Consider the following 27,171-nt stretch of genomic DNA (forward strand, 5'->3'; position numbering starts at 1 on the left):
TTCGAAATTTTTTAATGGTAAGTAAAACAAGAATCCGATTAGGTATACAATTTGACTGGAAATATATTTGAATTATCAAAAAATCCAAACTTACGCGATTCTGACGTTGCGCAGTCCAGATATAAGAGATGCCAGCTACCCCTGTCACAGCCGTCTCTCGGCAGTCGAGCTGCCCGATGCGCCTGCCGTTGGCAGGGCGATGCTACCCTTGTCACAGCCGGTCTCTCGTCAGTCGAGCTGCCCGATGCGCCTGCGGTTGGCAGGGTGATGGGAGCGGTCGATAGTGAGTCGTTCATGCTGGATTGAACTAGATCGTAAATTGCTTACTTGATGATTATGTTGTGCCTTTTTGGGGAAATCTACATCATTATACCGTAGATAATTATTCTGATATTGATTTTAATACATTCATTTGTCACAGAAAGATTTTATCATCCCAAGGTTATGTGACTCAAGAGTCTAGGTGGTTGATTATCGTTTCATTTGGAAACTGGATTTGCTTTTGACAGTGGAATATCAATGTTGACTTTTCTAAAATTAAATTCATGGGTGGAAATCCCAGGGGGACACGTCCCCCTACCCAAAATAATAGGGGGACATGTAACAATAATACATTTTTTTTTTTTTTTCTTTTTTGGTCAAACTTTTTGGGGTGAAAATGACCTTACAACAGTTTGGGGATAAACTTTTTTTTAACTTGTCAGAGTTGCCAGCATCCATAGGCGGCGAAAGCTGGGGGAAGTGTACCCCCCCCGCCCTTAATTTGAGGTGGGGGACGATCCCCCCACCTCAATTTTTTTTTTTTTTTTTTTTTTGATAACCTTTTTCTTTTCTTTTTTTTTTGCTTGTCAAATTTAGTTTTCTGCGTCCCCCTATATTTTTGGTTGATAACCTTTGGTGTATTTTTTTGATTATCAAAATAATTTGGTGGTCCCCCTAAAACTGTTGGCTTTCGCCGCCGATGCCAGCGTCCCCCTACCTTTGGGGCCAATTTTTGCCCATGATTAAAATGCAAAAAATTTGTTGTTTAATTTTTTCACTCTCAGAGGAAATATTTCACTTCCACATGGCTCTATTGTCTATTTTTTTTTATGTTATTCATTTTTTTCTATTTTATTATAATAATTATTTTTTTTTCAAGAAGGGTGCAGGGGGGGAGAGGGTTTGTGTTCATAAGTTGAAATGGGGATGGGATTTGTATAAGTTTTTGTGTCACTGTTGTTCTCTTGTTTTGAGTGTTGGAGCTTTGATGCCTGTTTTTGTTGCTGTTCAGAGCTTTATTTATGTGCAGTGATTTCACGCTAGAATATGAACTTATTTTTCATTAAAAAAGGAGTGCTCGAACATGGCCTTTGTTGTAATCATACATATCCAAGAAATGCATATATTAAAGCTTAATTTTTATGTTTCCTTCTTGATACTTGAATTACATGCAATGCTACATCTTTACACCCTCAGACTCTGCTGCTCATCCTTCCTAAAAAAAATTGTAATCGAATGCCCACGGTCTCCAAAATGAAAGGTACATTATCCATCTATAAACAAATTGTTGAAACAATAAAATACATAAAGAATTGGTGAAACAATCAAATACATCAGAAAAGCACACTTGTATTTTTATACCATATAAAGTACATGTACAAAAGGAATGATATTTTTCATTTGTAAAAAAAAGACCCCATACATACATGTACACAATACTAAAGTTGAAAAAGAGCTAATTGTAATTTAGTATCAGAAAAACAAAGAAATACATTAGAAATTACAAAAACAATACTTTAAACAAATTCATTTAGGAAATTATCTACATGATGCTGTTTTGATGCCAACTAAATTATATACAAATTATCTCTCATTATCACTTTCATTTGGCAAAAAAAAAGGCGAGTAATTGTAATTTGCATAATTAATTAGAATTAATTAAAAGAAATTATATTACACATAAGAAGAAAAATTACCAAGTGAAATGATTACACATCAATTGAGTTTTCTTTCACCTTTCCATTGATACCTAAATTACTTCAAAGGGCTCAAAAACAAAGAAGTTAGAGCCCGTTGAAGACTTGGGTTCAAAATGGTCACAAAATGGTCACAAAAATCGGTTATGCACTCCATTGACTTTACATTAAGACAATGACCACAAATTTTGATAAATATGCGCGACTTAAACTGGAATAACTTTATAATTTCTTGATGAAAATTTGAGTTCTTGGTATCATTTGAAAGGTCTTTTTAAGGGCTTTCAAATGATACCAAATTCATTGAGATTTGAGGATTTTCATTTTTTTTGTCACATACCTAGTACTTGGACCAAAAGCGTCGGTCTCTGTTTTGTTGGTTGTTCAGCTGAACTCCGTTGGCTTCACTCACCAAAACAGAGACCGAAGTTCTAGCGCGATCTGTACAGGGGACTCAATGGCCATATGTTTATGTACTTAAGATCAGATAAAACAGGGAAGTGAATTTGCGCGACAGCCGAGGTAAGTCACTGTTTTTGTTCCTTTCAACTTCATTTTTCTCAGTTTTTTTGCAATTAATGCGAAGGGAATATAAATTTGCATTTTGGTCACGTTAATTTTCAAAATTTTTATTCATTAAAGACAAAAATTGAAGAGCCCCGACGCGGGATTTTGCATTGCAAGTCCCTTAATGGTGGCTGCACGATAGCGAGCCGTCTGTGTACGAGAGAAATTTAAAAAAAAATGTTAAAAAACTCCTCAAAACAGACGGCTGCCAGCTGTCTATTTGGTACTGTACTCTGTAGAACTTGAGAGAATAACACAGCAGACCACATTCTTTAGGTAGGCCCTAATGCTTTTGAAAATTAAGTTAAAGGTAAATAATCATGACTTTGTCTTTGCAAAATAAATATGGTCACACACGATTTGGTCACAGTAACATCACAGTTCACACCATGCATCCACCACATGTAACTTAGATTCTAGAGTAACCTGCCCGCAATTTTACATGTTAAGCTTTTCTTGGAAAGAGTTCCTTTTGCGACATTATATTTTTTTCCATTTGGGTGGCTGTTGTAAAAGGAACTCTTCCCTCTTCTTGCAATATATTTTGTTCTAAAATGTCTTTTCACAAAAAACAACAACTTTGCATCAAATCAATCATGTTTGTCAAATATCTTTGTCTATTTTCAATCGCTATATTAATTTCTTTAACAAATTTTTGGCATTACTCCTATTTGTTGAAGATCAGTATGCTCGATCTGAAATGAAAATCATAAGATCAGTATGCTCGATCTGTATGAAAATCATAAATCATAAGTCAGAAAAAAAATTGGAACCAGTGGGATTCGAACCTGCCATCTACTGCTTTCCGGGTAGCGACTCAACCACCAGGCTATTCTGGTTCACGGCTAAGCCACGATGAACTGGAATTCAAATACCCTCGATCCTCTTCTTTCTGACACATTACTATTCAAATGCCGTCCGCCGTGGACAATAGATAGTAAATTAAGAGGCTTTTATAGGAGGAAATTATAATTTGTTTAACAAATTTTCGGCATTACTCCTATTTGTTTAAGATCAGTATGCTCGATCTGTAATGAAAATCATAAGATCAGTATGCTCGATCTGTATGAAAATCATAAATCATAAGTCAGAAAAAAAATTGGAACCAGTGGGATTCGAACCTGCCATCTACTGCTTTCCGGGCAGCGACTCAACCACCACGCTATTCTGGTTCACGGCTAAGCCACGATGAACTGGAATTCAAATACCCTCGATCCTCTTCTTTCTGACACATTACTATTCAAATGCCGTGCCGCCGCCGTGGACAATAGATAGTAAATTAAGAGGCTTTTATAGGAGGAAATTAATTAATCTTAATTTACTATCTATTGTTCATCATTTCAATCAAACTTGGGGCAAAACATATATGCACACAGCTAAATGTTCACATGAATTTTTTATTTTTTACTTCAGTTCATATCAAAATTACAGGGAAGATGAAGTCAGACTGTGAATGACACCTAAAATCTAATGCAGCTGGGCATTCATGCATTTATGATATATATGTAGCTTAGAAATTTATAACATTGTACATCAGTGTCGTGTATGACGTACATGTATGTTAGCAGTGAGAAGAGGGTTGCGTACAGATCACCCTTGCCCCTTGGGTCATGCATTGTTTTACCAATATTTTATTATGACTCTTCCCTTGACATCACAGATTCCCCAGTACCGGAGGAATTTATCTTACACGTACATGCGGATACACACTGTCGACATTCAACCAAAATAAAAGGAACTCTGGACGTATGATGATGTCAAGTATTTTTTAAATAGATGGCCCTTGTATCATCGATAACTGCCACGATGAAGGATAAGAAGAACCCTAAACCTCCAAAGCACTGGACCCAGAACATCCAGGAATGTACATTACGACGGGCCCCCGACGGCGGAACACACTTTGCGCTGGGTGGAGGAGCGGAGTACGGACAGTTTCCTCACGTCCTTGATATTCGCACGGACAAGATTTTGCTGGAGTCCGGCAAGCTTCATATTGATGATATACTTTTAGAGCTGAATGGCTATAAACTAGCAGGATACACTCTTTGGGATTTAAAATCACTGATCAATCATGTTGGCTCTGAAGCACTTCGATTCAAAACACTGAAGGCTGGTAAGTCGGTTAAGTTTGTCCCTTATCTTTATTTTAAACTAAGCTTTCAGTACTGTATCCTTAAAAAAAAGATTAATTTCATAGCAATGGTAGAATATTTCATTAAAAATGAAAGAAATATATTGACATCTAATATGACACCTTCAGTCGTTTGTAAGACTGAAATCTACAAAATATTAGCTTTTTACGGCACTTGCATGGCAGAGAATTTTATGTTAGAAAAAAATTTAACATACACAAATGTAGATCTATATTATTCAACAGAAGTGAGTACACCCCTCTCAGATATATTAAGGCATACATGATTTTCTATGCCGCTTCCTTTAAGTCCTCAATTTGATTCTCTTTATTCATTTCTATTTTTGAGTTCAAGAAAATTTTGGTGGTAAAGAGCTGCACTAAAAAGTTGGTGTTTATGTTAGAGGCGTACATGTACTCACTTCTGTTGGAAACTTGATGTATTACTGAATTAAGCAGTTGGCTTCTCAAATATTTTTATTAAAATCTAGAATGCGTGTAAAACTTAAAAAGGGAAAACAATATAAATGGACACAATCCATCTACCTTCATTTTATTGAGGAATGATTACAATTTTTTGCATACATGCATGTAGCATGAAGCTTGGTCCTTTCATAATCAAATTTGTGATAGGATGCTGGCCATTAAGTTTGGCAGCACTCAGATGTGAATTTTCAGTAACTTATACCTTTTTACAAAAAGAGTTAATTGTTTTTTGAAATAAAATGTACATAAATGTACATAATGACTCAGGCCTAAATCAAATCTTGGTGAAGTGTGTAAAAACCCTCCTAATCCTCCTACATGTATCTATGCTGGTGGCAGAGACTTTAAATGAAAAAGTGCATTATTACTTAAATTTATACATGTAGCAAATTACTGGACTTTGAGTCATGAATTGGCACACAAGTTTTAATGTCATGTATACAGTATGTTTATTTTGTAGAACTTTGTACTCTTTTTCTTGTACTTCTACAATCAGTACGTAACCAAAACAAATTCTTGTTATCGTGAGTAATTTTCAGACTATGTCTGGAAGTATTGAGTAACAAAATCACAACAAAACTACAAACAGATTCTTTTGAAATTTCTGAACAGTACAAGTCATGCATAAAAGTAGCAGTAAACAGAGTACCTTTAGCATGACCTCCTTTCTTTGCTTAATGCTGATACTATTCGTACTACTGTACATGTGTAGATTTAATGTATTATGATGAAGAGCAAGTTATTTGCTCAAGAATTTTTATGTGCATACAGGATATGTGTACCTACATAGGCTATACTACATTTATTACACGTACAGTAGTTCAGGATCTCCATGTATGGTTAACCGTATAAGGCGGTGCTGCACCATCCCAAGTTTCCTCAATCTCGAGATTTTAGCCTGATCGTCCCTCTTCACGATTAATCTCGAGATTCAAGAAACCCCGTCTCCACCATCGCAAGAATAGCGATTCCTGTTCAAGAGCGAAAATAGCACGCTATTTTGCAAATAATCCCAAGTTGACTTGGGATTGCAATCTCGAGATTAATCCTATGAACTAGCGCGACAATTGCGTCTCCATTGCAAATAATCTCGAGATTGTTCAGATCGGGATAATTTGCCGGATCAGAAATAGCGCGCTAATTTGAAAACTCGGGATGGTGCAGACGGCCCTATAGAGAACTGCATTCTAATTCTCAGAACAACTTTCAGACAAGGCTAAGGAGGAAAACCAATAAGCAACACAATTGTTTACTTTAAGATAATGAATAGAAAAATACCAACAGGCATCAGTGCTTTATACTATTCTGTCCCAGAGGTTAAGTGTGATGATTGAATGCGGAAACCTTCACTACAGTATAAAGGAAATTGGGATCATTTACTGAGGAGGAAGTTATCTGGTGTCAAGAACCTGCGGATCAGGATATTTCATTTGGAGAGGAGTGAGCTGTTAAGTCAAAGAGAACGTTCACAATGATGGTACCGTACCGGCAGAGATTTATCTGCACACCTGTCAAAAATTTTGTGCATATTATTGTGTACAATATACAGTACTATACATGTAAACAGCCCATTTGCCACATGACATTAGGAAATAGAATTTTTAAAACCTAACTCTTACTGTTTGCATGAATAAAGACAATTTACTTCTTGAAACCAGAAGAAGCATAAAATCTCACATCTACTGCAAATCTAGATAAATTGTGATACAACTGCACAATATTTCTTTCAATTCTAAAATGTTTTATTTTATTACAAGTAACTTTGATGAAGATTTAAAATGAAATAGCTCAGTAACAGAGCCTGAGGAATGGATATTTTGAGGGAATACAGTAATAAGAAGTCATTGCTAATTTCTCGGCCAGTGTTGCGACAGTGTCTTCTCTGAAGGAAAAAAATATCATGTTTGTATTCTGAATTACGATTGTAAATTATAACACCAGATTCAAATTTGAAAAGACTGAAGTGATGTGCTTGGTTGCCATATGAACTGGAAGGAAAAAATAGGCCTATCACATGAATGTGATATTTTGTAAGGGGTGGTGAGGGGAGGGGAAATGGAATTTTGGGAGAATTACTGATTTCTGTACACATTTTTTTAGCTATTGAGATATAATAGGCCTTATTAAAATTATACAGGTACGTGTACTACATGTACAAGATGCCATCCTCCCAATATGAACTAAAATGGCATTTTTCATCAGAATATGATTTTCGCCAAGTTTTGCTGCAACCCTATTTTGAATTTTGTGTGAAAACTATTTGGAGAGGTTCACCAAAACGTAGGCTCGAAAGCATGTAGCCTACTGATATTGACCACTGAGCTTTGATTCAAGGAATCTGAAGAATGTGTACTCAGTAATCTCCTTACAGTTACACTCCCACAAAGAGGGAGTATGATGATGCCTTTCATTTTGCAGTCTGGCTATTGTGTACACGTAGGTGGGTTGAGTCATGGGCGAGCCTTGTGTTTGCTGTAAATAATTGTATTCTCCCATTCCATACTTATTTTTAGTTTTACTATAAACACAAAGGGAACAATAATATTCTCAACAAGACAACAACTCATTGGATTTACACATGTACTGTAATGTATGTAGGCTTACATCTACTGTACTTTAATGGACCCTACATTGTAGGCCTAATGTCGTATGTACATGTGTAAATTTCTATTATACATTTTCAGTTGTCATAGTCTATTTTTCTATGGTTTTCGTGTACCATACATGGAAGCCTACATTGTACATGTACATTATATTGTACAAATAACTTCAACTGTACATGTATGTACATGTATGTTAAACTACATTGTATGTCAAACTACATGGCATGAAGTCCTACAATGTATACACTGACTGTATGCAGTTTTACCTACAAAACAAAACAAATATTGATGGTCAGTCCTCTAAGGTCTTTCATGTATGTGGAGGCCCTACTATAATTCAAGTCGTTAGTTTTCACGTTCATTTTAATACCGTGTAGGCCCTACATGTATATGTACTTGTATGTTAAAAAATTGCTCTAAAATTATTGCATGTATTTTCATGCAATAAGCTGTTCAGGGCATGAAGTATATGTACACAGAATACATGTACTGATCCAGTTTTTAGCAAACATGGTTTATTAGAGATACAATGTACATGTACAAATATACATGTACATGTAAGTCTTCACTATCCTTCACCTTTAAGCCTTTAATACATGTATTTGTGCCCCCCATCTGTTTTTGTTTTTTCCATGTGACCTGGTCTGACCTCTCTCCCACTCCCCCAGCCAAAAAACAGCACACACACCCATGATTTATGTTCACCATCTAGTGATTGAGAACCAATCTTGAATTCTTGCCATATTTATTCTCTGTGTACTTCAACTGGACCAAATCGTTGTGGTAGTAAATTTTCTTTAATTGTATCATCATTGTCTTTACCCAGTGAGTAGTGCCCAGGGGTCATCAATAACAAATTACAGGAATAGTTGAGGGTAATTAGCTAATTATATGAGGGGCATGTGTGGTCGTCCTTACTACTAGCTTACTTACCCTATTAGACAGGCTAAAATTTCCTTAACCCCGTACTATTGGTGGGGCTAAATGGCAATTAGCCCCACCTATAGTACGGGGTTAAGCTTAGCCCACTTTCGTTTTACACAGCGTTTTTGCAAAGTGGGCTAACCCCACCTATAGTACGGGATTATTTGGCCCTGCAAAAAAGCAGGGTTATCCCACCAATTGCGGTGCTAAGAGCAATAGTACGGGGTTAAGATCGCATGTGTAAAACGAAAGTGGGCTAAGCTTAACCCCGTACTATAGGTGGGGCTAAATGGCAATTTGGCCCTACCTATAGACGGGGTTAAGGAAATTGTAGCGTGTGTAAAAAGTGTACGAGTGAAGCACTTGTACTACGAATGATCGACAAAAACCACTAGTCCGGGGTTAGCGAGTTTCATGTGTAAAAAGCAAGCATTCCTTATCCGGGTTAGCAATAACAATTTGGCATGTGTGAAAAGGGAAAAAAATAGTACGGGGTTAAGAATAGTACGGGGTAGCGATAGTCCGGGGTTAAGAAAATCCTGTGTAAAAAGGGCATTACATACATGTACTTACTTAGACACCGTTCTCACTACCTTCCTAATATTTACTAGTTTACTGGAAACTACATGTAGTTTAGTGAAACTAGCCTTTATTTGAGAACGGTCAAAGCAGCCGTAGCCTTATCTTCCAAACCGGTTTATGAAACCACATCGTGATGTAGTTTTCAATTGATCGCTTTTCCTCGTTAAACTGGTTTTCGCGTGAGGACACAGCCGTTCTTGGGGAAGCGATCTTCACACATTTTGAGCACGCTACTCCGTACGACAGGTGTAGAATGCCTACGCTTCGGTTTCAATTTTTTGCGTGAAACATGTCGCCCCCCTGAGAGCGTTTCCATAGCAACAAGATCGCTCTACGTGAAGTAATTTTGAAAACCACTTTTGTGTGATCAAATGGGAATGCTAGCAAAGCGGTCTTCCAAAATGGTTTCCTGAACCAGTTTCAAGTAAACTAGTTTTATAAAGTGTAATGAGAATGGTGTCTCTGTGCAATGTTAGTCAATAGTCATCAACATATTTTGAGGGAATATTTCACTGTACAAGTACATGTATGTACATGTAGGTCCTTCTTGTACACGCAGACATACTGGCCTATATATTTTAAACTCTGGTTTACAGTTGTGGTTTAATTATGGATAGCCAGTTGTGACATTAAACAGAAGAGGTTCAATGTACAGGTATCAGCCCATTAGACTCTCAAATCATTCTTCAGTGTTTAGGAAGGATAAATAAAGATACGGTAGTTGTCTTCACAATATTTAATGAATTTGGAAAAAGCACAGTAAATGTTACAAGAATACCATGTACATGTACACATGTGCATGTAGGCTAGATGTAAACAAAGTGTTAACATGTTTGACTTTCCATAATTTCAGCACAGAGTTTAAGTTAAACCAGACTTTAGAATATGGGGCATTGTATTCAGAGTTTCACAGAAAATATCATTGGCACTATGGCTTCAATATTACTGGTGGAAGTCCATGCATACATGTACATGTAGCCTACATGCATCATCTCCAGTGTAGTGATTTTTGAACAATCATACTCTTTTGGCAGTTGGTCAGTCTTCTGTGACTACTACTGATGACTTCCTGAACTGTTTTCCATTTGAAACTTTACAAAATCGGAGGAGTGTTTTCAGTTGAATTTGAAAGCTTTTATTGAAAGCTACTGAGCCCCTCAGATATTGAAAGAAGTGTGGGCTTGCCGCTTTAAAAGAAGAATGACGCACTCTGTTGACAGTGCAGTCAGTCCACAAATAGGGCTCTTCTACTGGTGCAGTATCTTAGAACTCTCACCCCTACATGTATCCTCTGTAGTGTAATTAGACAAGTAGTAATTCTGTGTCATTCACAGCAATGAGGGGGAGGAGTCAGTTGATAGTGGGTTGTGGTCTATTGGGAGAGAACAATAAGATGTGGGCTATTCATACTAGCATGAATCAGAACCTCTGTCCCAACAGCTCTATATACTAGAACACAATACAAGAGGGTAGGGTACATTGTGTGAAAGATGGGGGAGGGGGATTATAAAGATGATCGTGATTCAGTCCATGAATCGACTAGGGTGTGAATTGAGTCATTGAAAATTGATTGTTTTTAGAGTATTTTCTTTTTTCTGTTTAGAGCACCTATAAAGCTGTTCTTTAATATTCTACAGGACTAGTACATGCACATGTACATGTACCTTCATACGTGAGATGAAGTGTTATTTAAAAAAAAAAATTCAAACAGCAGCATCTAATGTACTGACTCAGCAATGTAGGTTTTTGTGCATGGTATGCATGCAGTTATATGTACATTGATTAGATGGAACATTCATGACATGTTACCTTTGAGTGTAGCATTGATCATTGGAGAATCATATTTGAGAGATCTACATTGTATTCACACATCTTTCAACATTTTACTGTATGTTTACATTATGAAAGACATTTACTTTTATGACTGATGAAAAGTAAAATGCAAACTTGGTTTGAAATAAATGTCTTTTAAAACCTTGTTCTAAAGGTAAAAAGGTGTTGATTGAATGCAGTCACAGTAAAGAAAGAAAATGTAATTTGCAGGCTCGATATGTACATGTAGAGCTATACATTTACAGTATGTGCCCATACAGAGCTGTAGGCCTTTACATACTTGCACATCAGCACATGTATGTGTTCATACAGAGCTGTATACATGTACATTTACAGTACATGTATGTGTCCAGACAGAGCTGTATACATGTACATTTACATTATGCGCCCATGTATGTATGACTAATCATTATCCAGTGCAGTCCATTATTAAGAGTTCAAATTCACTCATCTCAAGTCAACATGCATGAGTGATCATGATGAGGCATTGATTTGTTTCGATGGGTGTGTCCCAATCAAGATTTTTTTTTTATATGTATAGAAGACTGCATGCAGGTCTCCTTCAAATACATAATTTGCCTAGCCAATATTGATACAATGTATTGTGAACCATTTTTATATTAAAAAAAGCTACAATATGGTTCAAGACTATTGAAATAATTAAATGAATAACATTAAACAATAATTATCCTACAATGTACATGTATCTTAATAATGATAAATGAATGAGTTCTAGAAACGTAAAACAATCAATACTAACGTCAACGTTTAATTGTAGATACTAAGCTTTTTACCGTAAATGTTCTCAGGTTAAACTGTAGAGGGCCATCTGCACCATCCCGAGTTTTCAAATTAGTGTGCTATTTCTGATCCGCCAAATTATCCCAATCTGAACAATCTCAAGATTATTTGCAATGGAGACGCAATTATCGCGCTAGTTCATACATGTAGGATTAATCTCGAGATTGCAATCCCAAGTCAACTTGGGATTATTTGCAAAATAGCACGCTATTTTACAAATTATCGTGCTAATTTGTGGGTGCAGACGCACTCAGGATTATTTATTCATAGCGTCAGACCATAGTGCATCAATGCCTCGGTCGAGCAGGAATCGCTCTTCTTGCAATGGTGGAGACGGGGTTTTCTTAAATCTCGAGATTAATCACGAAGTGGGCTGATCGGGCTAAAATCTCGAGATTGAGCAAACTCGGGATGGTGCAGCACTGCCATATGTACCAACCCCATCCATCGCTGTAAAACATTGATGTAAAACATCATAAACCCACTTCTATCAGACTATTGACACATTTATACACGAACTGCTATTTGTGACCTGTAACTCATCATCTGTAATTAACATCTAGGTGTGGTGTTTAACTGTGTGTCATCCGATTAATTGATGAAGTTAGGGTATGAGGAAATACTCTAAGCTAACAGTGTTTAGCGAGACAAAATACAGTTTACATGTTTTCCTACATGGAGTGTATTCACGCACTGGTCTCCCAACGGGTGTGAAACTCCAGATACAATATTTCTTTGGTACTGTATGTTGCAAATATATGTTGCATTGCTCACCTACTGCCTTTAATATTAAATATATCTGCAACATTGGATAATAAACATTGCAGTGAATATGGATTTTCGGGGGCTCTTTTTAAAGCTTTTGAGGGCTCTTTTGAATATTTCGGGAACAAAATCACCCCGAGCCCCTGTCTAATTTTTCCCCTGCTACATTGCCTTATGGCTCGATCTTGATGCCGATTTGATTTGATTTCAGAAATCAATCACAATAGTACATGTAGGCCTCCATGTATTCTATACAGGGTTCAACATCAATGATCCATGTAAGTAAACATGATCAATATTGAAGACCAGGGGCCCATTGCAGAAAGAGTTGCAATCAAACGCATCTTTAAAAATCACACGCAACTTGATTTTCAACCAATCAACAGCGCGCATTTTGGACTTGCGATTGATTTTTTGACTTGCGTTTAAACGCAACTCTTTCTGCAACGGGCCCCAGGGCCCCATTTCATAAAGGACTTGCAACTGTTGTAACTTTCCCATAATGGCAAATACCATGGTGACAGGGCTCAGCAGCCAATCAGAATCAAGGTTGTTATGGTAGTTGCCACAATGGCAAAGTTATAACAGTTGCAAGTTCTTTATGAAACAGGCCCCTGTTCATGTATTCTTTGAAGACATTTTTTTTTCTGAATATTTCTTCCTAGCAAAGAGTAATAGAATTTAATAAACTTCTATATGAGTACACTGTAGCAGTAATGTTTGAAATAGGATACAGAGAGTGCTATATATTCACTATTTTTTACGTCATTTGCCAACCGTATCCTTTCGTGTCCTGTTTGGATCCAGCGTGCATGATGAGAATGAGATAATTTTAATCAGGCTCATGCAGTCAGTCATCTGATCCTGCTACATGTATCTCTAAATATTCTACCTGTATACTGTACAGTAAATAGCGACAAATCCTGTTTGTTTGTGAATTATCCATGCTTTCCTATCTGATTAAACAGGCTTGCATTATAATTATATACATGTAGCCCTGAGTGAATATCCATCGAGCCTACTCTACTCTCTTGGTTGATTTTGAAACACTTCAGTTAAAAATGTTTTAAATCCTAAAAAAAGTTGATCTAAAATATACATAAAGAGCACAATAAGCATACAACAAAATCAGATGTGAAATAGATACAATGTATTTAAAATTTCACTTATAAATTCACAACATAGAGTTGTCATATTGCTTTTTCCTGCACAATATGATATCAGATGTTTTATAAAAGTCAAGAATACAAACTTTTTTTAAGACACGATAGCTCAGTTGGTAGAGTGGGGGGGGTTCAGACTCCGGTGACTGGGTTCAATTCCCACTTGGTGTGCTATTGCCCTTTGGTAAGGCATTAATCCTCATTACCAGGTCCCTTGGAGGGGACCTTCAGCTGTCGGTCCTCTGGTTGCTTGCTTCTAGGCATTCATGCTTTCTTTGCAATCAGGTAAAAAAAATCCCCAACATTGACTGCACTGCATGAATTTATGTGGTTCATTGGTATAAAAACATAAATGATTGTTATACTGTACATTCATATTATCATTTTTTTACATATCCGTATAATAAAGGGGCTTTCAATATTGGATGTGATGTCATTCATGACCACCTGGTTTTAATTTCAGTATTCATAGGACTATTTACATAACACATGTACATGTATAAATGGTATCCAAAAGAGTAGCTGGAAAGGGGAGTATTCTTCAAGGAATTACTATGGCTTGGGGATAACGAGAACAGGATTCTGTATACATGTAACAACTTATGAGGCCTTTATCCTTATAAAGGGATGCTCCGGGCTGAAGATACTTATATCTCAATAGAGTAAAATTCACAGAGCAAAGTGCTGAAAATTTGATTAAAATCAGATAACAAATAAATTTTTTTTTTGTTTTTAAAGAGTTGCATTATTCCGCTGAAACAGCTTCTAGGCATGTCTTCATATAATAATTAGGTGGGCTGATGATGTCATATCCCCACTTGTTCTTTTGTATTTTATTATGTGAAATTAGGTTTATTTAAATTTTTATGCCAAGAACTGAAACACTTCGATTGAGAACTGATTAAGTGCATTAGTCATTTCTTCCTGCAACTTATTTCATAATACATGTAATGGAGACACATCATAATACACATTTATGAAAAAAATTGAAATAATTTTAATTTTATGTAATAACATAAATGAAAAAGCCAAGTGGGGATGTGACATCATCAGCCCACCTGACGAATGCTCGTCTGTAAAATTGTATTTGATTTGTATTACTTTATATTCCTTTGTATTATGTTTTGAATGGAAATGGAATCAAGAATGTAAGTGGCCCCCCCCCCTCCCAGGACAGTATACCAAATGTCCAACACCTCTAGTATAGTGCAGGCAGATGCTCTGGGCTATAATTCTTCATGTGGTCAGATTTGCATGAATTAGTGAGGATTTTCTAGTTTTGCTAAAGGTCAGAGCGTTAAGCCCGATGAAAATCAGAGATCGAGTTTGAGCTCTCCCTACATGTACCTTATTCTAGCTTCTATGTAGGTTTCCATGGCGATTGAAGAAAATAATCTCGTGTGGAATATGTAGCGGAAGGGAGTCACATGTAGGCCTACATATTTGAGGCTTATATTTTGACTCCCAATCAGTTTCCTGAAATAGAATTTGCTCTGTTTAATCTTTTTAGTCATTTTTATTCAACTTGAAAGACAATGTTTTAAGTTGCCTTTTTATAACCACTGCTTTCTTTTTCTGTTTTGTTATTTTTTTTGTATTCATGTCAAGATGTTTATAGCACTTTCATTCATGAGTAACCATAATTGTTTTTTCTTTCTCACTAGGTCAAAATCTTCCTAATGATTTGCGTAGGTACCTGAGCATGCGTATGCCAAAGGGCTCACCGGACCACGATCTCCAGCAGACGATCAGGGAAAACCTTTATGTTCGCACAGTGCCTTGTAAGTAATAACCGATCAATTGAAGGAATTGGACCTTACATAACATGGTACAAATGTACAGGTTAAGGTCAGGGCTCCGTCTTACAAAGACTTACGATTGATCCAATCAATCACAACTATGGAAAGCAAGCAACATCGACATCTGAAATACATTTTCCTTCAAAATATTTTCTAGGTATGATGTATATTCATACATTCTCTGTTTTCTTGTCAATTCAGTATGCTTCTCATTGTTTTCAAAGGACATTTTATAAATTTTCTGTAGAAAACATTATGACATTGATGGATTTCCATATATTTGAGTTTGATTGGATCAATTGTATGATTGGGCCCTGATACATGTAAGTGTAAGTACCAGCTTGGTCATCAGTTGCACTGCAGCTGTATTGTACTCTTCTATACCTTTTCTTACATAGGTTAGGCTAAATGGCAAGTTACATTGTAGCCCCACCTACAGTACTGGATCAAGCTCAGTCAACTTACTGTTCTCACAACTTTTTTACAAAGTAGACTAACTTCGTAAGTGGTACGGAATGCTCTGGTGCTGCAAAATAGCAGGGTTATGGGGGGAATTGTGGTAAGCATGAAAGTCTAGGGTTGAGAGTCATCACATGTGAGAATAGAAATCTGACCAAGCCATGGGCCGTACTCCATGTATGCCCTAGGCATACACGTAAGAGAGCCAGTGCTGTTGTCCAGAGATACGCACTTGTGAACGGCTACGTGTAGGCCTATACCACCAGTCCAGGGTTACCCAATGGGTGATTTCAAGTACGGTGTTCGGTGTTGGTGTTGAGAGCGTGAAAAGTCTGCTGAACCGAGCCCCAACACCGAGCTGAGTTCAAAGGAGCGATACCGATCGCGTTATCGATATCCCATGACGTCACGCCTCTGCGCTGCTGATCATCTCAACTTTACGTGAAAAATTATCGATGACGAAAGTGAAATCAGGAAGAGATTGCAGTAAAATCTTATTGTACAGAATGCACAGGTTAAAATCACTGCAATAATCAGAAAGCATAAATATAGGTTTTCCCGTCCAATTTCATCAGGGTTGCATTTAAATTAATGAAAGGACTTTCAAATTCGAAATATTTTGTCAACCCTCTGCACACATGGTTCATTTTCATTTATTCATCATTTAATTCCGTTCTATGTCATTCCTTTGAATTTGGTAGAAATTCAATTTAGGGAGAAATTCGTTCAAATTAATGGCCAAAAGTTGTCATTTAATTTCGCAACGACGAACTGATCGTTTAATTTCACCCAAAATACCATTTTCAATTTCATTAATCGGCACACATATTTGCACTTTAAACGTCTAAATTCAGATAACATGTTTCTGTGTTCATTTTTCTTTTATAACGTTATACAATTTTTTTCTCCAAACTTTACCCTATCTTTTTTCTGATCTTTCAGTTAGAATAATTGTATTCCATTATGTTTGATAAAGACGCAATTCATGCAACACTTATAGGATATGGTTGTGAACGGTTATTCTTTTAGTGATTAATGAGTGGGTGCAGGGGCGGATCAAGGATTTCCAAAAAAAGAGGGGCATTTTCCCTAGGAATTTGACAAGCAAAACAGAAGGTTTTTAACCAAAGAATAAGGGACGATCCACAATTTTTTTTTATTGGGGCTCTCAAAGGGGGGGGGCACGGACACGAGCCAGGTGTGCCCCCCCCCTGGATCCGCCAGTAAGTGGGTGGATGACCTATGCCAATGGTAGGTATTTTTTTTCATCATCTTGTTCTTTTTTTTTAAATTTCATATTATTGTAAATTATATCGTTGTGGGGAAGGGATGGTATTGACCACGATCTATAGTTATGAAAGTGGAAATACGAGTTGTTGTTCCGATGATGGTTTTTCAGATGGATGATACATTTCAGTATAATGGTAAACATCCAATTAAGAAGTAAAACCCATTTCCATAATCATTCAAATGAAGTAAAAAAAAAAGAAAGAAATAAAACAACGAAAAACACTGTGCATATCCTATAAGTGATCGCATATTAATGATTTTGAATTCCTAAACCTTAGCAAGGAGGGTACCGTTGCGAATTTGAAAACACCTCTTCGGCTATTTGAATTTGATCGATCTTTATACTTGTTTAAATGAAATAACCATGAAATCGCGTGCCAATATGATTAAATTAAATAAAGTATTTGGGTATTTAAATGCTGATCTCATAGGTCATTCGAATTAGTTGCAAATTGAACTATTACATCATTAAATCGGTTGAAATTTTGACGAAATTGGACGGGAAAACCTATATTATTTTTCATTAAAATGTGTAAAACTCTAATGATTTGCGCTCATCTGAACTGTGATAGATAATATAACGGGGGTATTTCATCGTGTTCGCCTCCTGTTCGTGAACTACAGTTCATCAACACCAACACCGAACTTGAAATCACGATTTTCCCAATCCCTGGGGGTTGGTGTTGGTGAATAGGGAAATTGCACGTAGATCGTCAACACCAGCTGTAATGCTCGGTTCAGCAGACGACATTCAACACCAGAGCTCAACACAAACTGCCGGAAATGCGTCATATTTTCTGAGGTCAATCCCAACACCAGCCTGATTTCAAGTACGGTGTTGTAGCTGGTGTTGGTGTTGTCCCAACACCAACACAAGATTTCAACACCGTACTTGAAATCACCCAATTTGTGTGATTACAGCTAGTATTTCCTGAGCCAGAGTTCGGCAGAAATGTTGCCTGTGCTCCGGAAGATTGTTGTGGTATGTCAGGAATGTTCCCTGGTTGTCAAATGTTGCCTCAAGAAAACCAAAGGTTTTCAAGCATAAATTACATGTAAGAATCACTGTACACCACCCCCCCCCAAAAAAAAACCCAACCCAGCAACAACAAACTCGTGTTTGAATGCATTTGCTTTTTCTCCCTGTAACATATCGCCGGTAGTATTTTTTTTTAACTGGACTGGTACATTTACTTCTCCCATTTGTGGCTGTGACCCTTTTCTAGATTATCAGGATTTAGAAATGACCTTAGACCTGTATTAGTGGTACACTTATCTCTCATTAAATCCACTCAAGTCATTCACCTCCCAATCCTTTCCATTCCTCTTTCTTAATTTTCAATAGGGCCGTCTGCACCAGCTGAGTTTTCAAATAAACGCTATGTATTTCTGAATCGGCAAATCATCCCAATGAACAATCTCAAGACTATTTGTAATGGAGACGCAAGTATCGCACTAGTTTGCTGGATTAATCTCTAGATTGCAATCCCAAATCAACTTGGGATTATATGCAAAATAGCACGCTATTTTACGAATTATCCCGCTAATTTGTATGTGCAGATGTACTCGGGATTATTTATTCATGGCGTCAGACCATAATGCATTGATGCCTCGCTCGAGCAGGAATCACTCTTCTTGCGATGGTGGAGACGGGGTTTCTTGAATCTTGAGACTAATCGCGTAGAGGGCGGATCGGGCTAAAATCTCAAGATTGAGCAAACTCGTGCTGGTGCAGCACCGCCTAATTCTTCAAATTTCTCTTTCTTCAATTTTCATTCATTCTCAAACTTGCTCGCCACTGTTGCAAGGATGTTTTACAGGATTCTTTCAGACCCATTCGATCGCCAATATACTTGTAAAAGCTGCTGCATATGTCGGCGATGGAGCAGATGGGTGTAGGGCATGGCCACTCTAGGATCGGTTGCCTTTTGTTTGAAACACCCTGTCAGCCTATTGTTTAAAATGTGTGTACTATGTGTGTATGATATGCTTGGTATTATGTCAATTATATCATTGTTAAAATGTTTATGCAAATATATGCCTTATCTCAGGGAAAAAAAAAAAAAATTGAAAAAAAAAATTACTTGTTAATTTACGAAAGCTTTTTCAGGGGAGCGTTTCATCAATATTTTCATCCCACAAGCTGTCAGATCTGACATCTTTCCATGATTTTGATTGGCTGAGAGGCACTGTTCCTATGGTAACTGTCGGATAAAATGGGACTTGTCGGATAAAACGTCCAACAAGTCCTTTCATGAAATGCCTCCAGGTCTCAAAATACCTGATATCTTTCACATTCATACCCACTGAAACCAGAATAAATTTGGATACATTCTCAAAGTTATGAGCATGTAGGCCCACATTTAAACTTCCATCCGATAATGAGCATCGCTGCACCCCAAGGCACCCATGCACAACATACTATCTGAGATGGGATAGAAGTTTTCCTAGACTTTGAGAATACCTTTGAGTGACCTTGGAAATGTCTCTGTGATAGTGCTCATATTTAAAAAAAAAGTTATTTTATTGATTAGCCAGCATTTTCTTTTGAGGACATTAGAAGTAATTTACTTTTGCTCTGACAAAAAAAAAGATGGGATAGAAGTTTTCCTAGACTTTGAGAATACCTTTGAGTGACCTTGGAAATGTCTGTGTGAAAGTGCTCATTAAAAAAATGATTTTATTGATTAGTCAGCATTTTCTTTTGAGGACATTACAAGTAATTTACTTTCGCTCTGACAAAAAAATCCCTGGTCTGATCAGGTTAGATCCTGGTAAATGTTCTGATAGAAAATACCAAGTATTTTTTTAAATTGCGTCTGAAGGTACCCATAGCTATTTCTTTCTGGTTGACATGAATGCAGATAGTTACATGTAGCAGTGTGTAAATAATTTTTCAAATTCTGTAGGGCTGTATTTGCTACAACTTTGTGGTCAATTGGTAAACTTGAAAGCAAATTCTGTTATGCCTTCCCCAAATTAGAACTTTGATATACTACTTCATATATACAAGACATGTGTCTATAAGATACTGTAAGATACTTCAACAACACATTCATGAAAACATGAATCCAGGATATTCAAGATTTATTATGGCTGCTTCTCCTTGTTTCCATGGTGATGAATATGAGTAGTATGTTGCATCATTTATAATAATTGACTGGTACAATGACGTTTCAAATGTATGAAGGAGGTAAAATTGCTGTCTGGAGATGTATCGTTAATTATTTATGCTTGTTATAAGTAAGCTACTTATTTTTTTTTTATTTTCATGATCTTTGTATTTACAATTGTAATGCATTTGTGATACTTGATATTTTCTTGGAGGTTTCATAATGATATATTAATGTTGATGCCTTTTAGATTTATATGAAAATGGAAAGCAAATGGGGTTCCAAAGTTTAAGATGTTACAAGTAGCATTGTACTTCATTTGTAACATGTACTTCAATATTATTTCATACAAAATTATTTTCCATTGATTATTGAAATATGGTTAGAAACAGAAAACAACAGAAGATTGTCTAACATCAGTTTTGAGAACCTCAATGGGTGTACTCTAGGCCTCCTTTGTTCCATTTAAAGTAGTATAAACTTTAGAAATTCAAAAGTGAAGTCCATTCTGATATCAGGCAAGTTGAATTTTGTCTCACCTGCATAGCAGAGTGAGACTATAGGCGCCGCTTTTCCGACGGCGGCGGCGGCGTCAACATCAAATCTTAACCTGAGGTTAAGTTTTTGAAATGACATCATAACTTAGAAAATATATGGACCTAGTTCATGAAACTTGGACATAAGGTTAATCAAGTATCACTGAACATCCTGCATGAGTTTCACGTCACATGACCAAGGTCAAAGGTCATTTAGGGTCAATGAACTTTGGCCGAATTGGGGGTATCTGTTGAATTACCATCATAACTTTGAAAGTTTATTGGTCTAGTTCGTTAAACTTGGACATTAGAGTAATCAAGTATCACTGAACATCCTGTGCGCATTTCAGGTCACATGACCAAGGTCAAAGGTCAATGAACTTTGGCCGAATTGGGTGTATCTGTTGAATTACCATCATAACTTTTAAAGTTTATGGATCTGATTCATGAAACTTGGACATAAGAGTAATCAAGTATCACTGAACATCCTGTTTGAGTTTAGGTCAGGTCACATGATCAAGGTCAAAGGTCATGTAAGGTCAATGAACTTTGGCCATGTTGGGTTTTTTTGTTGAATAACCATCATATCTCTGTAAGTTTATTGGTCTAGTTCATAAAAAGTGGACATAAGAGTAACCATGTATCACTGAACATCTTGTGTGAGTTAGAGTAGTTTTCAAAGTCAGCACTGCTGCTATATTGAACCGCGTGGTGCAGGTGAGATGGCCAGAGGCATTCCACTTGTTTTAAAAGGGAGTAAATTAAACAAGTGGAAAAGTGAAGTTTCACAATATCAGTTTCGATATATTAAAGGAAATAAGTATTTTTTTAAAGTTTGATATGAATAGCACTGTGCCATGAACCAGTGCAGAACTTAAAATGCTATAAACTAGCTTTTTCATTTTTTTATTCATCTTTTAAATTGATGTAATGTTCATTGTATTTTTTGTCCTGGTGGGTGTTTCATAAAGCTGTTTGTAAAGTTACGAACGACTTTATGCACGACTGGAACATGTTCCTAGGTCATACCTCAATTACCCAATTATATCACATAGCACAAGAAAGGATCACCAGTCGTGCGTAAAGTCGTCCGTATCTTACGAACAGCTTTAAGAAACACCCACTGGTTTGCATTGAAATTTTCTCTGGTTGATTCCAACCGACCCATTTGCCATTCAGAGCAATGAATAACATTAATTCCTTTTTTTTATCGTCTTTCTGCACCATCTTTGTCTTTTCTTTATGCAGGTACTACCAGACCTCCAAGAGAAGGAGAGGTGAACGGTGTTGACTATAAGTTCCTTTCTGTTGATGAGTTCCTGGCCCTGGAGAAGAGTGGCCACCTACTGGAAAGTGGTCTTTTTGAAGGTATTTTTCAAATACATTGTAGATCTGCTAATTCTCAGCACATTTTTCAAGGACCTAATGTCAGAAAGGACAAATTTATGAAAATTGACAAACAATACACTTCAAAATGTAAATCCAGAATTGGCTATATTAGATTTCTAACAGGCCGGGATTCTTCATGTATGTCACCTTGAGAATGGAGCTGTGATTGAGACAGATGGAGCTTAACACAACACTCTTTCAATTATTTTTATTATGAATGAAAATTGTGATCATTGTATGGCTTATTGAAAACATTTCATCAAAACCATACAAGGCTTGAAGTTCAGATATATTGAATAAAAAAAAATGTACAAGTGTAGAGTTCATGTTAGGTCCAGCTACATCTTGAAACAAAGGATAGGAATGTGATATGACATTCACCTTTTCAGACAGCAAGTCATGCATACTGCTCCATCAAGGACATGGAAAGTTCTACACAAGATTTACCGTCATTATTAAAGGCAAATCCGAACAATGCCTTTAATATACATGTAAATCAGAAAACTTAAAAAAAAATTAAACTAGTTATTCAAAACTGTCAAGGATTCAATTTCTGTAAGTTGGTTAATATGTCACTTAGGAATTGCTGCACTTCTTTCTTGCATTTCAACCTTGCCAATTATTGAAATTTTCCTTTTTTTCCTTTGAAAAAAGAATGATTTGGGTGTATTTGTTACTTTCATGGGCTGAACAGTAGTAGAGTGTAACTTCATACTACTCATGTGATAATATGAATGTAGTTGGATGCATTTTGGAGAAAGGGGGCAATACATGTAGATGACGTAGGCAGAGGGGCATTTGATACACCTTGACTAATGCAATCACTTTAAATCGCGAATTTGATATTTTGGGTGGATATTTCTAATTTATTTTGAAAAATCATTCAGTTTCAATTTGTTTCTTCTTGGAATAAAGCCATTAAAACTTATTTATTGCATGCATGGGCTTTAACACACATCAGTGTATGCATGGATGACAAGTCAATTATGCAGAATGCAATAACAACAAAATAATACACATGAACTTTTGACACTGTCTGCTGTTATTTTTCCCCTGCAGGGTGGAACACTTGAATAAAAAAATGTTGTCGGAAATGAAACAAAACAAAACATTTGATGTGAAAAAAATGTGTATAATGAATAGTTGCTCACAAGAGAGCACATGGTATTTAATGTACACAAGCATACTTCTCGAAAAGTATTGTAGTCTGAATGATATTTTGAAAGCACTTGTGACATTGATTTGGCAAGTTTAAAGTTCAATTGCCGAACACTTTTTGTTTGTCCCCCTTGCTCATCCATCAACATCGAGAGTAAAATATACAGCCAATATTGCATATACCCTATTCGTATTTTTATCATTTATTTCATTAGTTTTTGTCATGAAACCACAGCCTTGATTTGTGTTTTTGTTGGTCGTGAGAGATGCCATTTATACCTGCCTGTTATGACCTTCCGTTAGAAAGGTTCTGCTTGTTTTGTGCAAAGGCTCCAATGAAAAGATATTCGCTTGATGGGACCTTTTGTTGATTTGAAATGGAAAACTATTTCTTTGGGAATGATTTGTCGAGAAACGGATGCGTGACGGCCTTTCATGGTGTGACGTCGTTCGTCGTGTGTTGTTCAAGTGCGTGTGTGTGTACCAGAACGGGACCAAAGCTTATGATTAGATCTCGTTATAGATGGGACTGATGTATGAAGTCTACACAGGTGGATAATTCCTGATTACTAGCCCATATCCAATGGTGAGTTATTTAGAGTTAGCACTTCTAACTTACTAAACTGCACTGTCGGGTACACAATACAGTTGTGATATCATTGTTTATGGCAAGTAGTTGTAAACGTTTACAGTACCTATATTATTCACTTTACTTCCTTTATTGCTTCCTATTCTGTGATAAGCCTCTTTTCAGGGGTTTTCAGGTCACACATAATTATTTGATGCATTTGAAATCTCTTTGAGATGTACATATTCTAAAATACATTTTTGCATATTGCAAATTGGAGGTGTAATATTATTGAAACTGAAACTGCATTTTTGCTATTTTAAGAGCATTCAAGCAGCGTTTGGTTAGTATTTTCTACAATTACTATATACCTTATCCACATGTGTACCATTGCCAATAGGTAGGGGAAGGCGGGGTAAGTTGAGCATAGGGGCAAGTTGAGCCACCACTCCCAGGCTAATAATGAATGAGTCAGACAGTGTGATGGTGTTATGTTTTGATGACCCATTACATAACCCTTAACCCAACCACTTTATTTCCAACTTTGAACAAAAAGTACTTTTTTAGAGGGAAAAATACAAATTTCAGCCAAAAATTAAAAAAGGGTGTGAAATAGATAAGTGCTTTTACCCAAACACGTCTTTGAATATATTATAGAAATAAGAACAATATCGTTAGTCCATGCATGGATTCTCATTCTTGTCATAGTCTTTTAAATGATGGATGCATAAGAAATGTGTGGATGTGAAAATATCGCAATAAGTTCGGACTGGGGTAATTTAAGCCAAATCAACATGGGGCAAGTTGAGCCATGTTAATTCTTATGGTGATGTATAATAAAAAATAAAAAAACATAAAAAGCCATTGATATGCAGGCAGAAAGGAGCAAATTCACATGACAGTTCTTTTACTTTTAGAAGATGTTAGTATTTATTGAGAATTAGCAAGTGAAAAGACTTTAAATGAAAAATTGACATCCTGGTTCTTCCCGCATACATTTTGTACATAGTTTTTGTGGCTCAACTTACCCCAGATGGTGGCACAATTTACCCCATATATGGGGCAAGTTGAGCCATTTGACATTGTTTTTTTCAAAGGTCACAATGACTTTCAGTGTGGGGCTAGAAAGTTATATATAGGTGAAAAACATTTCCCAAGAATCAAATTTAAAGGCAAGGTACTTATTTCTACAATATTACTAGTCATATCAATTCTAACATGCAAAATGCAAAAAGTGTCACAACTTACCCCGCCTTCTCCTACTGGTGTAGTGGCCATGATACTGTTATTTGCTCTCAATAAAACTCTCTTTTTATGATAATTTTTTTTTTCTTATGATAAATTTTCTTTTCCTCAGTCAAACTAAATACATGTATAGCCCCATGTCTTTATTTTCTCAAGATGGGTAATAGTGCTTCTTTTTAATTGTAGTAATGGAAATTGATATTAAAAGTAATAAAAAACACTTTTTGTCAAAGAGAATTTATAGTTTTCCACCAGTGTGATATTCCACTATATCCAGCTCTTCTTTTTTTTAGTAGTTGGAAACCTTTGATAGAAGTCGCCTTTGGTGCACTTTATTCAATTCATTTTATAAAAGTCTACTGCTGCTTTGCAGTATGATGGTCATAACCAAAATCTCCATTGCATTTGAGTACTTTGTATTCAAAACATATTCTTCTTGCGTTAAAAAATGAGATTTTTGTTTTTGTGACTTAAAGGAAAATTTGCATGAATTTGCATGAACCAAATGATCAACAAAACATATTTGGAAAAAGAATGATTGTAGGGCTGAAAATTTGTGCCATTTTCACAACATGATTAAATGTAAAGAGAGATACCTAGTGTTAAAATATACAAATACGTAAAATGGCAATACACTGTGGTCCTTATAAATAATGAAGCCATGAAATTGGTTAAGAAATGATTCCACATTTCCACCCTTCTACCTTCTACTACTTTATATACTATGCTATGTATGAAATAATTTTGCAACATGGGGAAGGCTTTATTTACTTTAAAAAGGGAGATTTTTTTTTATTTTTATAAAAGCAAAAAAAAATGCATTGATATTGGCTTGATGAAGACCCACGGAAAGGTGTTCACATATCTTGTGCTATGAATTCAATAGAATATGTTTAACGGTTAATGATATAAATTGAAAAGAGCTTTTTTCATGGAAGTGGGTGTGAATAATAATAAGAATATTGTATCTGCGGGGAATAATTTTCCTGGTACCAGTTTTATGACTACTGCACACACTCTTTTGTGTTGCAGGTTTTGATATATGACAGAACTTTGTTGAATTCTTTTCTTGAATGACCTAAAACGGAATCAAAAGTCACATTTTTTTCTGAGGAGTATGCTCTTCCCTTTTCTGCAAAAATCTGATTTTTTTCAGAGATAATAGCATGGGACAAAAACAATGATTTTGAATAAAAATTCAAGAGCATTCACTTTAAATTGGACCTTCATTGATATGTGTACAGGCCTCTCTTTTGTATTGATAAGCATTAAAATTCAAGTCCACCCCAGAAAAATGTTAATTTGAATATTTAGAGAAAAATCAAACAAGCTGCAAGCATAACGCTGAAAATTTCATCAAAATCGGATGTAAAATGAAGTTTTTGCATTTTAAAGTTTCGCTTATTTTTCACAAAACAGTGATATGCACGACTCAGTGACATGCAAATAAGTCATCGATGAGGTCCATCACTCACTTTTTCTTTTGTTTTCCATTGTTTGAATCATACAATATTTCAATTTTTTCAGATTTGACAATAGGGGCCAACTTGACTGAACCATGTAGTATTAAACAATGCTAATTCCACATGTTCAGAGAGGAATTTATCATTTTTTTCATTTGACAATGAGGATAAATGAGAATATTTCATATAAATAAAATACAAAAGAAATAGTGAGTGGATGACGTCATCAGTTTTTTCATTTGCATACCGACCAGGATGTGCATATACATAACTGTTTTGTGTCATTAAGCTAAACTTTAAAATGTCCTAACTTTCTTATTTTACATCCGATTTTGATG

General features: G+C 36.1%; 1 protein-coding gene across 1 annotated transcript in view; it reads left to right on the forward strand.

Moving 5' to 3' along the window:
• The window catches only part of LOC121411853 (membrane-associated guanylate kinase, WW and PDZ domain-containing protein 2-like), an 85,761-nt gene that overhangs the window by 761 nt on the left and 57,829 nt on the right, over positions 1–27,171 (forward strand). Inside the window, 3 exon segments of the mRNA XM_041604732.1 lie at positions 4,186–4,638; positions 15,478–15,594; positions 22,259–22,378. Of these exon segments, the coding sequence (XP_041460666.1) occupies positions 4,302–4,638; positions 15,478–15,594; positions 22,259–22,378 (574 nt within the window). The 5' untranslated portion in view covers positions 4,186–4,301.

The sequence above is a fragment of the Lytechinus variegatus genome, chromosome 3, assembly GCF_018143015.1.
Source record: "Lytechinus variegatus isolate NC3 chromosome 3, Lvar_3.0, whole genome shotgun sequence".
Classification (NCBI taxonomy): domain Eukaryota; kingdom Metazoa; phylum Echinodermata; class Echinoidea; order Temnopleuroida; family Toxopneustidae; genus Lytechinus; species Lytechinus variegatus.